Source organism: Malurus melanocephalus, unplaced genomic scaffold (assembly GCF_030028575.1).
Source record: "Malurus melanocephalus ecotype Western Australia unplaced genomic scaffold, MMel_1.1 scaffold_91, whole genome shotgun sequence".
Taxonomy (NCBI): domain Eukaryota; kingdom Metazoa; phylum Chordata; class Aves; order Passeriformes; family Maluridae; genus Malurus; species Malurus melanocephalus.
In genome coordinates this window covers 777,219-790,294 of record NW_026623323.1, presented here as the reverse complement: position 1 = coordinate 790,294, position 13,076 = coordinate 777,219, and the positions used below count along the sequence as shown (strand labels likewise).

The 13,076-nt window shown below is 42.0% G+C and overlaps 1 protein-coding gene across 5 annotated transcripts in view; it reads left to right on the top strand.

The window, feature by feature from the left end:
• The window catches only part of ANK3 (ankyrin 3), a 333,606-nt gene that overhangs the window by 229,264 nt on the left and 91,266 nt on the right, over positions 1 to 13,076 (top strand). For all 5 annotated transcript variants that reach the window (XM_057368385.1, XM_057368383.1, XM_057368382.1 and 2 more), the window contains exons 11-17: positions 939 to 1,037; positions 2,327 to 2,425; positions 3,675 to 3,773; positions 5,316 to 5,513; positions 6,018 to 6,116; positions 6,853 to 6,951; positions 10,659 to 10,856. In XM_057368385.1, the coding sequence (XP_057224368.1) occupies positions 939 to 1,037; positions 2,327 to 2,425; positions 3,675 to 3,773; positions 5,316 to 5,513; positions 6,018 to 6,116; positions 6,853 to 6,951; positions 10,659 to 10,856 (891 nt within the window). The remainder of the gene's footprint in view (positions 1 to 938; positions 1,038 to 2,326; positions 2,426 to 3,674; positions 3,774 to 5,315; positions 5,514 to 6,017; positions 6,117 to 6,852; positions 6,952 to 10,658; positions 10,857 to 13,076) is intronic.

Here is a 13,076-nt window from a genome sequence, read left to right as displayed (position 1 = left end):
CCTGATAAACAGTGAGTKGGGAGGCTTGTAGGCCTGTAAGATTTATTTTTACTTGCTGAWATAATCAAATTGTCATCAGATTTAGCTTGTTAGAGTTGCTGGCAGTGGCCTCTCTTGGTCTGGTAACTCAGCCACAAATGCCCTTCTGCCCTAAATGTTGCAATATTTCCTTTTATTCTGCCCTGGTCCTCACTCAGAGTGGTTGAGTAGGAGGAATTTTGCTCAAATCTGAAGAGCCAGCTCTGCCASTTGTTTTCAGAATGTTCTGCAAAGGCTTTTTTGTACATAGCAGCATCAGTATTTAGTGCTCTGATGTTACTGTACCAGTCGTGGATGCTCTGGACAGTTTATTTTCCTGATTTACTTGTTTTCTGTGGCATCATCTCACCCTAAATAAGATGGTAATTCTAATGGTCACTCTATTGCACGGGTGAAATACTTGTGGTTGCCGTAAGCTGACAGGTAATGAATGAAAAAAAAAAAAAAAAACCAAACTACTAAAAGTAGTTTAGAAGATGTAAATTCCAGAACTCATAAAAAGTGCTCTTTTTACCAGCAGTTCTAAAAGGTTGAAAGAAAACCAACCAAAAAAAACCCTACCCCAAATTGCCCAAAAACTCCAGCAGAAAACCCYACCCTGTTAAAAGTGAATATGGTAAGCAAAAAGGAGGGGTTTGGTAGTTTTGCATGAATTGAGAATTTTTTAAATATATTAATTCCTGGAGTGGGCAATACATTGCATAGTTAAGACAACGTATGTGAAATAGATCTTCATATTTTTAGAAATTTTTTCTTGCTTTTACACGAAAAATTTTGTAAAGCCAAAACAAATTTTGGGAGGTATTTTGTTAAAATTGAAAAATCTTTTATGTGAATTCCAATCCTATTTTTTTAATGACACATGRGATATCAAAAAATATGTTCTTTCTCATTTCCAGAATGGTTTCACACCTCTTCACATTGCCTGCAAGAAAAACAGAATAAAAGTAATGGAACTTCTTCTAAAGCACGGTGCATCAATTCAAGCTGTAACTGAGGTGAGAAATGGTCTTTCCATGCTTGTATGTGCTTTTCCCCCAAATTTCATTGTAACTGTCTTGATTAATATTTGAACATTTCTGAAAGAGCATGGACCAATCAAGTCAACAATAATTTTCAGCTAGGTATTGTGAAATAATATAACTGAACAATAAAGTCAGTTGCCCTAATGAATCACAAACAACTAATAAATGTTGGGATTACAGTGAGAATAACAAGTGAAATGTAACAGAAGAATTTTTCTAAACCTTCCATTCCTGCCAATCTTTTTTTGTGTAATTTAAGGCGATGAGGRTGAAATTTGTTCTGTTACAKACATCAAGGTGAAAACTGTGCTTCACTCAAGTTCTCTTTTTGGAGGTGGTTTAATTCAGACCTTGTTTGGGCTTTGCATAGAGAAGTTACATTCACCTACCATCATGGGATGTCACAAGTCAGCTAGACAGAAATGAATATGCTGTCACTTCAGCCAGCATGAGACAGCCTGCACCCAGTTCATGGCACAATGCAGAGATTCATAAAGTACCTATGGGAATTTTTATCTACGTGTGTTTCTGTTGTACTAAGCTAGGAGAGGGAGAAAGATCCCATATAGTGTTCCTCACTCCAAGTAKTCCCCCACTTCTGCCCTCTGGGACTTGTGTATATCTGTGGGGAAGCTGCCCAAATCATGGGGTTTCCAGAGATTCACTGAGTTTTCTCCTTCTCTTGGTAGCAAAACGCCCTCCTGCAGTCTCTGGCTGGCTGTTGGTACAGCTGTGCAGAAGCAGCTGTGGGGTGACTATAGGGTAATTCTGTGTAGGGAAATATTAACTACTGATTGGATTTTAAAAGCAAAATCCTTGAGGTCATGCCCTTTTCCCCCTCTCTTCCCTCCTCTCTTTGTCTCCAGTTGGGTTTTCACATCCTGTGTAAAGGCAGCGGTGCAGGTTCATGATGGGGATCTTTTTGCACTAGCTCAATGTTTCAGGAGTTCCAGGATTGTTTTTACCTTTTATTTTTTTTCTTCCAAAATTATATTTGGCAAATGCTTGATCTTAATCTTGCTTAGCTGTGGCTGATTGTTGATGAAAAACTGAATTCGTGGAACATTTATATATTTGCTCATGAATCACACTCCTAGGTGTTTCCAATTCTGTGTGCACTTTCATTTMAGGTTTTGAGAAGATAAAACCCTCTCAGAAGAGCAAGCACCTCTGTTTATTCGCTTTAGAATAATTTATGTTTCCCTCATGGCGTTCTATTAAAGGAAGTAGGTATTTACATTGGGCTTTGGTTTGTTTTTCAGTCGGGCCTGACTCCAATCCATGTTGCTGCCTTCATGGGACATGTAAATATCGTATCACAGCTCATGCATCATGGCGCATCCCCCAACACGACCAACGTGGTGAGTCACGGGTTTCCTTCCAGCAAGGCTGGGCTGGGAACTGGGATAATGTCTGGGAGCAGTACTGGGATGAAGTGCCCCATTCTGGTGTCCACCACCCCTTTCCACAGCACCTGTGGCTCATGGAGTCATGGCAAGGTGCAGCCTGCTGACTCCTACCTGCAAGGTGCTTGGCAGGTTGAGGAAATTTCCCAAGGGGCTAACCCTGAGTCGGCTCTATATTTTCTGTTTAATTTCTGAAATAAAGAATGAGAACATACTGTAGCTCCTCATATGTAATTTTTGAGATCCGTGCCTGACTGTTGAGCACTGTTTTCCCAAGACCCTGGGGCTCTACCATTTAAGGACAATTCAACAGATTGCAGCAGATTGTGGGGACATATTGCCTGTGTCCATCCGGCCGTCCGAGCACGCTCTTCTGCTGCCTGTGTGCYGTGTGCCCCAAGGCTCCCAGGGCATGTGCAAACACTGAACTCAGTGTTGGATGGGTATTTGAAAGTTGGGGAGTGGAAGGAAAGCAGAAGCTTGTTGATCCTCTTTAACAGCTTGGCCTTAAAATCCCCCTCCCGCTGCTGCTGGAAGACAATAGTTTGTAAAGGTCTTCACCTACTAATTCTAGTAGATTATGGAAAAAATGCAGCACCATTTGTTAATTAACAGGTGTGTGCACCTTATCATGTATTGCTATCCAAAAACATAGAAACAACTTTCCCACCTGAATTTATTCTGGTTTCCTTGGATTTGTCTTTCATTAAGTCCTTGAAGCTTTAGATTAATGTACTCAGTAATGATTTTTTTTACCCTTCTTGTTCAATCACCTYGGTGCTTGTCAGATAACAAATGATAGTAGGAGCATAAGGCATTACAGAAGGAAAGACAAATATGTGTGTGCCTGAATATGCAACATGTAAAATACATTTTTTACTGAATTCAACTATGTTTAAATGGACATTATTTTAAACATTGTTAGTAAAATGCTAGTAATATAAAAATTGCACTGTCTCTTTTCAGCAAAAGATAGTGACAAAGGCACTGTTATGTTGGGAAATTGGCCCTGCAATAAATTGCTTTGCAGGACACAGTGTCAGGTCAAATATTGATTTAATCTTACAGACAAACTACAACAAGTTTTCTAGTGGTGATCACTCTGAACTGGGTCACCGGTGTTTCTGTGTTTATGAAACACGCTGGTGTTTGTTCTTCCTGCGGTGTGTTTTTAATTCTGTTTTGGTTTTGCTGCTGTGTGCAGAGAGGAGAGACAGCRCTGCACATGGCAGCCAGAGCTGGCCAGACAGAGGTCGTCCGGTACCTGGTACAAAACGGAGCCCAGGTGGAGGCAAAAGCCAAGGTGAGGAGATGGCCCAGTGGAATAAASCTGCATGGTCTGTGTTGGACAAAGSAAGGACTCCCATTCATCTTATGTGTGTCATTTGGGAAGAGGGAGAGGTGAAGTCAAGGTCCTTTGTGTGGTGCAGAGTGATATTTTATGTACCCTCTTACTGTAGCCACAAGTGATCTGTCTGAGAGAAGGCAGATGATGCCAGGTTGATGCTATTCCAGTTTTTAATATGAATTGTCGTGTGTTTGAAGAGTTTTGTTTTGAAGTGGGAGTTAAGGAGGGAGAGGAATTGCCCAAATCTGCTTCTATTTCAGAAGAACTGGAAACCTGAGGCTCCTGGTGTCTTCTGTCATGTTCCTAAAGCAACAGCCCGTGTGCTTTCAAAAATAGTTAAATTTTTAAAGAGCACCTCCTAAAGGAAGGTGAGGGGACGTAACAGAGGGGCTGGAAAGAAGGAACAGATCCTATAAAAACAATTGCAATTGGGCAAGGTGAGGGTGGAGGAAAAAGAAATGGTCAAGAGACATGAAGGAACATACAAAGTCATGGAAATCAAAGAGTTCCAGRAAACAGGCAAGGCAAGGAGATTAATGGGTGCAATAAATAGCAGTTTTAATGGGTAAACTCAGGAAATATTTTTTTTCCCCCAAATGGTGATAAAATGGATATAATTTTTAAAAATAACGAACTTCTATCTTTTATTGTGAAATTATTTGCGAATTGGGTCACAAATAAGTTTGCTGTTAAGATTATCCACTTATAAGGAACTCTGACTAAATATTTATAGCTGATACACTTCATATCTGCAAGGAGTCTGACAATAGAACTGATTCATGTGGTTTGTAAATCTTCAAACCCAGCCTTGAAAGTGAGCAGCTCATGCTCAGAAGCACAGTCAGGCAAATATTTTCTGAGTAAATTCACAGCATAATATTTTCAGTGAAAGAGAAGAAATAAACCATGAGATTCATATCAGGGAAACCCCTATACTTAAAATTATTCAGATTGTTGTCTTCTGAACGAGAGGTGAGAAAGTGACAGTGAATTTCCACACCAGGCTCTATCTTCAGTTATATCTATGGAAAAGTTATCTGCAAAATACAAAAAAATCATTCACCAGTTAAAAAAGCACAAAAAATTATGATACTTTATGCAAGTTTCCAGGCAATAATTGATTGAGCTATTAAATGTTGCTGTGAAACATAAAAGAGATCAGGATGTGAGGAACAGAACCATGCGCTGGCTGTGTTTTAAGAAAGGTCTGCAAACCAAAGTGAGCTAAATCCAGATTATGAGGAAAATTGATAAATGTGTTAATTTTTATGGATTATTTCCCTGTCTGTAATATTTTGTGATGCACCTACAAAGCAYAAGGTATMTTTATTATATKWCAAAGARAAARSCAGTGTGCAGTATTCACTGGGTAARATCTGAGTAGAATTAACRCTCATCTGCAATTTTGAGAAGTGACAGAACGCAGGCAAATATTTTCAGTCCAGTTGTGAGGCGTGCTTTTCTCAGTCTCACTGCTTTGTCCCCTCCGTGTTTCAGGATGACCAAACACCTCTGCACATTTCTGCTCGCCTGGGCAAAGCGGACATCGTGCAGCAGCTGCTGCAGCAGGGAGCATCTCCCAAYGCAGCCACCACGTCGGGATACACCCCCCTGCATCTTTCTGCTCGGGAAGGGCACGAAGATGTAGCTGCTGTTCTTTTGGATCATGGTGCATCTCTGTCGATCATCACCAAGGTGAGCAAGCTGCAGGAGTGACGGCTCAAATCGTGAATACTCCTGTGGCAAGGGCTGCTTGTGAATTCAATGCTGCAAGAGTCATAGACTCGTACAAACAGTGTAAGAGTGAGCCACATTTTATGAAGAGGGTGCAAAGTTCCATGCTTTTACCTCAGGACCTGATGTATAACACATCCCAGTGACCAGACATGCATTTTCTTGGAATGGGAGGAATGCAGGGCAGAAATTCCTGGCGGGTGTTGATAAAGCTTGCCCTTGGGTCTTCATAGTGTGAAGAAAGGAACCAACTCCTCCCTTACTTAATGTAGACTGTGCTTTGCCCTGCAAGGAAAGCTGGGAATCTGCCCCACAGGGCAGTTGGGAATCTGCAGATTTGCTGCCTGTACTCAGGGCTGTGTGAGGGAATGCAGGATGGAAGCAGCTGTATCCTCGTAGATCAGAGACAAACCTTACCCTTAGAAAGAGTGCCCAGAGCTGCCATGTCACTGCTTTCTCTTACAGAAAGGATTTACTCCACTTCATGTGGCTGCAAAGTATGGCAAAATCGAGGTGGCCAACCTCCTGCTTCAGAAGAATGCATCTCCTGATGCTGCTGGAAAGGTAGGACAGAAGAAGACACTGCCACTCACACAGCAAATATCTAAAACCAGATAGTATTTTAACAAYGTCCTCTTAGCAACCTAACCATCACACTGGTATCCACAGCCTGGGTTTAGCTAGAATTGGAATTGGTATTTAGCTGGAATGTGGTATTCCAGTCCCTGCTGGCCAAGAGCCAGCAAACTCTCGACAGAAGTGACTTTTATTGTCATTAATTGACAACAAAATGATGTGCTCTGTGTTCACATGCAGGGGAATGGAGACAAACCATCCTCCTGTGTTCCTGCCCAGACTATTTACAGTCCTTATCAGAGTATTTGGGCAGCTGGCTCAGCTTCCCCAGGTCTCATGACTGGGGGGCAAAGGCCAATAGGACCTCAGGCTTTTTAAACCATCCCAGCTTGGATTTTTACAGATCCAAGGGGCAGTTTACTTATCCACTGCAGTAAAAGAAAAACATTGCCAAAGGTGTGACCTCCTTACCCTGGGGGCAGCACAAATGTGTGCTTCTCTGTTCATCTTCCCTGGGAAAAGTGAGCGGGGCTTCCACAGCTCAGGAAGGATTCCCAAATTTTCTGTTTTATTCTTTGATTCTAAAAGTTCTCAAAGACTCTGGATACATGAATTGAGTAACAAATGTGTTTTTTCCACCTTATCTACTGGAATTTCCCAAACTCCTGTGTTTCCCCTGGAGAGGGTGTGTAACAGCACTTGTTTGTTCTGCATGTGTTTTTAGAGCGGTTTAACACCACTGCATGTAGCTGCACACTACGATAATCAAAAAGTGGCCCTCCTCCTGTTGGACCAGGGAGCTTCACCTCACGCCTCTGCCAAGGTACAAGTACTGGCTGCTCTGGGGGAGCAGCACCAGGCTCTTTGTGTCGCTTTATTCCCTGTCTGCCTCTGTTCTTTCCAGGCTGGATGTGTCTGCAGTTAGAGGAGGCTCAGTGACCTTGTTTGTTAATGTCTCACATCCACATAAAGCTGTTAGAGTAATTCAGCAGGTGAATGAAATAGTAAAAAAAGCAAATTAAGATGCAAAAACACTTTAAATCACCAGTTTCACTCTCAGAAAATATTGATYCTTGCTTTCATTTGTCCAGCCTCTTCAGTAACTTCTCCAAGCCAGCCAACATCACATCTTAATTTCTGTGCAGGGCAATCTTGGGGTTAAAGCCCAGCTAGAAAGGGGTAACACTCCTGTATTGTGCCACAGGGTGACAGCTGAGGTGAGATAAGTTTCTCAGCACAATRTATGTAATTATTCACGTGCTTCACAATACTCCTACTCCAGCATGAATGGACTGGCAAGAAACAAAACTAGTCCTGCTTTGATTGTAATTTACTGTAGGCAAGACAATACCTAGTGTAAGGTTTCGGATGATGTGAAAGAATAAATACATAAATTTATTCTACTAGTTCCCAGAAGAAAGATAATTTAGAGAAGCTTAAATTGACTATTCCCTTTGTGGATCCCAGTTTTAAGTATGGGGTGGATAAATGCTATAATCAAAGTATAACCGATATTTGAACAGCAACAGTAGGTAAAGCAGGATGGGAACATATGTTAGTTAAAGCAGGTTAACTGCAGTGGAAATGCCTCATCTGAAACAACCCAGATAATTTTCTTAAGTCACTGGAAAAAAAAAACCAACTTGTGGAGAAAGGAGAGCTAGTGGGAAAGGCAGTATTATTGYAGGTAGATGGAGAGTGCTCCTTGATTGCCCCTGAGTGCAGCCACRGCACTGGAGGCTTTCTGCATGGCTGAAGGAGAGGATGGGTGTGTCCCAGAGCCTGTGGTGCAAGGAGAGGGGAGTTAAATAAACACGGGCTGCCAGCAGACACRGCACAGTGTAAAATCAATAGTGTCGATAGCGGCAATCTGCCAGAGCAGTGCCCGGGGGGACTGCAGTGATCTCTGATCTTTCACTGCTGCAGCACAGCACTCTCGAATGCCACTGGGGGGAAGAAAGGGCCTTCTGAGGAGGATGGGGAGGCACTGACCCAGTTTTCACTGGAAGGAGCTGCCAGTGGGAGCTGTGCATCCTGGAGGGGCAGGGATTGCAGCAGCCTCTGCCAAGCCCAAACCAAGGTGGAAGCCCTACAGGCTGTGGTGCAGCATTGCCCAAACTCATGTGTCAGGTCACCTTAGCTTCCCCATCTGTAACAGAGCAGCTCTGCAGCTGCCACCTCAGGCCTCCAAGTGCCAGCTGTAAGTGTGCCTAAAAGAAAGCATTTGTTAGTGCTCTGCAGTCAGGAAGCCATGGCAGCACCRAGCGGAGCGTCAATACTAAATAAAATTAACCCAAACATGTTTGTGGCTTCGGGCACCCACTGTGCACTCATCCAGAAGATGATGTTGGTAACAGCAGATGATTTCCCATTTCTTTTGTAAATGTGGTCTGGTAAATGAATGTGTTATGTCATATCTCATCCCTGGCTCAGCAGTTAGTTTGATCAGCAGTTGCCTTTCCTATGACACTGTGTCTGTAACACTGATCTTAAGAGTGGCTCATTAGCCAGGCCCAACAAAACTTGTCTTGAAGAGTGGTAAGTGACAGGGTATGGGAAATAGGCATGGCAAAGCACAGTGCTGTGATAACAGTTATTCTGATGAACCATTCTACTCTTTTATAGGCAAAAGTTAGCCTTGTGCCTAATTTCACATGAGGCTCATCCCTAAYTTGAATTTGGCATCCACTTTACAGTGCCTTTCTTCCTTGCCATCCCATCCCCAAAGCCTTAGTTTTCCTCTTTCCCTTCATCTTTAACCATTTTCCCTTTTTTTCCCCCTCTTTTCCCTGACAGCCAGAATAACTCARTACCCTTCCCTCTGAACTTCTCTGTCGCTCTCTCCATCTATGCACAGTGACAGAGTGCTGCCCTTATGAGGAGAAGATGCAGACTGGGCCTGAACTGAACTTCATTTTTTATTTTTCAGCTCTCTTTTTGCCTTCTTTGGCAACCTGGTGTTGTCCACTCCACTTAAATCTATATATGCCCATTTCTGAGAAGGAGGCTTGTAAACTGCATTTGTTATTTTACATGACGTAATACGATGTCCATTTAAAGGACACATTTTATGTAGATATACAGGATCTAGCATGTAGTATTTAGGATTTATTAGGTGGTCATGTGGSAATAGTTGTTTTACATGATGGTATCATGCAGGAAGTCTAAGGGAGAGGATTGTRTTTGTTTTTCCTGAAGCACCTTTTCTTCAAAGTGAAAATTTAGTGCCCGTGTGCTTGAGTTATTGATTGTGGCACTTTGTTTCCTGAGTGTCATTTTCAGGTATCTGAGTATCCCAAGGTCTGAACTGAATCTGAATTGAATTTTGAAAGTTACAGAACCTCTTCTGTATGAAACCAGTGCTGTGTATCTCTTGCTGCCGGGTTCCTATTAAAGCTCTCTTGTGATAGTTTGTGAGCCCCCATGCCTTTATTCCTTGCTCATCCTTGCATTGCTCTGCATCTCTGGTGAGGTCCCTTCCTGTTTAATCCAGCCCTGCTGCCCTGGGGTGCAGGGAGGAGCCTAACCAGGTGAATGAATGCTTTGTGCCTTTCAGTAGATTTTATTGGGCTGGGTAATCTGAGCTGCAAATAGTCCTTATGACACCATAGAAAATAAAAAAAATATAGAAAAAATATAGAACGGTTCGTGCAGCTTGGGTCTCATCCCTCCTGACCTGCTCTCTTGGTCACATGCAAATACGTCAGTGTTTGTCATTGGCTTGAAAATGAGGGCTAATACATTTCTGAGAGATAGGAAGTTCTTGATTGAACAGTCATTGCAATCTGTACCAAAAGCTGGTCTTTCCTCTATCAGAGTTTTGGTGTTTGTGTGCCCATCAGTTACTCTTTATATCCATTTATCTGTTTTCTGCCTATCTTATCTTTTTTTAGAGTTACAAAACTGTATCATGCAATAGATAACTGTATTTTTATTTTCAGTAGTGGGTTGCCTGGGTGRGTAGACATATTGGAAGGAATAAAGMRATAAGGAATGCATRACTCTAAATTTGTATGCTTAGATGTTCACTTGATCTGAAAAACCAGCCTGTCAGTAAGGTTTAGGGTAAATACTGCAAGAAAAGCCATATTTCATGTACATAATGCTTTCACTCACMCTGGGAAATGGGAAAAAAATCCCTAACAATAACAGCTGTTCTGAGTTGTGAGCACTCATCCCGCTCTTCTGTTTGTTAAAGGTTTTGTGTACATTTGAGGAAAAGTAGCAAATGTCTATGAAACAAAACTCACACTCCTATTGCTATAAGTTGTCCTTTTCTGAACAGGTATTTTTTCCCCAAATTTGAAAGTTTTCTCAGAATCCTCCTCTTTGTAGCAGTACTTTAAAAAAAAAAAAAAAGAAGATTGCTTAAAGGTCAGATCCATTGGTTGGTACATCTTGTTAACATTGCATTTGACTGCGTTTGACAGGATTTTTAGAACTAATGGCATAATTATTCCCAGAGTTGGGTAGGTACAGGAAAGTGATAAATCAGCGAGCAGCTTGCACTGAGGCTCTTTCTGTTGGCAGAACGGGTACACCCCRCTGCACATCGCTGCCAAGAAGAACCAGATGGACATTGCCACCACCCTGCTGGAGTACGGCGCCGACGCCAACGCCGTCACCAGGCAGGGCATCGCCCCGCTGCACCTCGCCTCGCAGGACGGCCACGTGGACATGGTGTCACTGCTYCTCTCCAGAAATGCCAACGTCAACCTCAGCAACAAGGTGAGTGTTCACTCCTCCTGCTGCCAGCGTGGTGGTGAAAAGGAGGGGAACCTGCAGAAATTTCACCCACTGTGATCTTGCACAGAGAGCCACTGAACACACATCATCAGCTCCTCTCGCAGCAAAGAGCAGCACTCATCACACTGAATGAGCTGTGCTTTGTAGTGCCCGAGCTTTGGGGATAACACATGCTGCAGTGGAATTTATTAATATGGTGTTAATTTATGCCAATCTGCCAAAACGTGCCCAGAGAGAAAATTTCTTCCCCGCCACTGGGGCTGGCACCTGTCATTTATCAGCCTCTAGGATGACAAATGCCTCTATGCCTGCCCATTTAATGGTAGCATTTTTCAATTGTTGCATGTGTAATTGTAACATTTGTTACATTTTTTTGTTTTCTTTTTTTTTTTTTTTTTTTTTTTAACATTTTTAGCATTATAATATTTTATAACAAAAAAATGTAACCTATACCAGCAAGTGGTAACAAATATTACCCCCTAATGGTAACAGCTGACTTGTTCAGGGATGCTGGCTTTTTAAATGGGATAATAACAGCAACTTTGTCTGAGATTTTTTTCCTTTAAGAAGTGATGCTTCCTCTCCAGGGTGTGTTCCTCAGACCACAGTGACTTTTGGTGTCATTTCTCCAGTGGTGAGAAAGGAAAGTTGATGGATTTTGGTTTATGTATGAATTCATAGGCTATTAAGTCTCCTCTATACTAATGTTTCTAGCAAATGTGCAGCCTTTATTCTTTAAATGCCCCACTAGACATCAGTACTTGATACTGTCAAGTGCAGTTTCAGTTTGGATTTGAGTGGCTAGAGAAGCGAGGCAATAGAATTTTTTTTCATGGAAAATACTTCTTATTCTCATCATCTCAGGTAGGGAGATTCAGTGTCCTCTGAGGCCGTGGGTGTTGCCACACAGGGCTGCTGTGTTTTCCTGCTTCTGGCTTCACAGTGTGATTATTTTGGGGTTCTTGCAGATGTGGATTTTTTTTCCCCACGATGTGTGGGCTTGCACAGTGCAGGATGGAGTTTGTATCCCCACAGGGAAATTTGCCATGTGCGTTCTGCATCCATTGAATATCCCATTTTGCTGCTGAGGCTGATGCAGGGAACATGATTGAAGAACTTGGCACATTGATTCAGTGTCACCAGAGGTTAATTACCTGCAGCATCCATCAATCTGTTACTGTTCAGTTATAATCTCCAGTTTCTCACTGTGCTGATAACACCACTTTTGGGAGTAATTCCCCCCATCCTCTCTCAGGGATGTACATTTCCTCAGAGCAGAGTACCTCTGCTCTGAAGCCAGATGTTTAAAGCACACTGACTTTYGAATTTTGCCAAGGGAATAAAAAGAGCATTTATTTCTTCAGGATCCACAGAATGGCTGGGAGCTGCATGGTCAGAGCTGCAGTATGGGCACTGAGCACTGACTAAATTTTTTTAGAAGGTTTGGTCCTTGATATCCAGGCTCTGTTAGGTAATTTATCRTTGGTCACTTATATTTGTGTAAGGTGACCCACCTGAGCTGTGTTATCATCAGGATTGCACCTTGGACTGAAGTACAGTGGGRCACTCTCTAAATAGGAAGAGGAGAGAAAATGAACTGTAATTTGCAAGTAAAGGATATTCTTTCTCATTCCAAACAACATCTCCTCAGCAGATTCTCTCTTCTACCCCTTCTAAATTCTACTCCTTTTATGTGGCAGAAAATTGCATAGTTTTCTGGGATTTTGAGAACATTCAGATCTCAGGTTTTAAATAAGAAAAAATTGTATCAGAGCATGTCATTTATGAAGTGTGTATACCCCCTGAGCAGAGAGAAATGGGCCTGATCTCAGAGAAATGCAGTTTTATTCTTTTTTGTGACTAAAAATGCCCCAGTAGAGGACTAAAAGGTCAGGATAAAACTGGGTGAATGTAACTTACGATAACTTGCGGAAGTGTAAACAATTATTTCAAAGCAAATATTGCTTTGAAAGTCTTACTCTTTCTAAGGAAGTGAATTAGGAGATAAAAAATACTTATGTGACTTAAACTGCTCTGTTTTGGCATCCCACACGTGACACTGCATGGAGAAATCTTCCTTGTCYAAAAGAATTATCATCTTCCTGGATTTTAACTGTACCTTCTATTAGATCAACAATGTGATTAGRGAGCACCTTACACAGTGAAAGTGGAATGTGTGAATTCAGTCAGATGTTTAGAGTC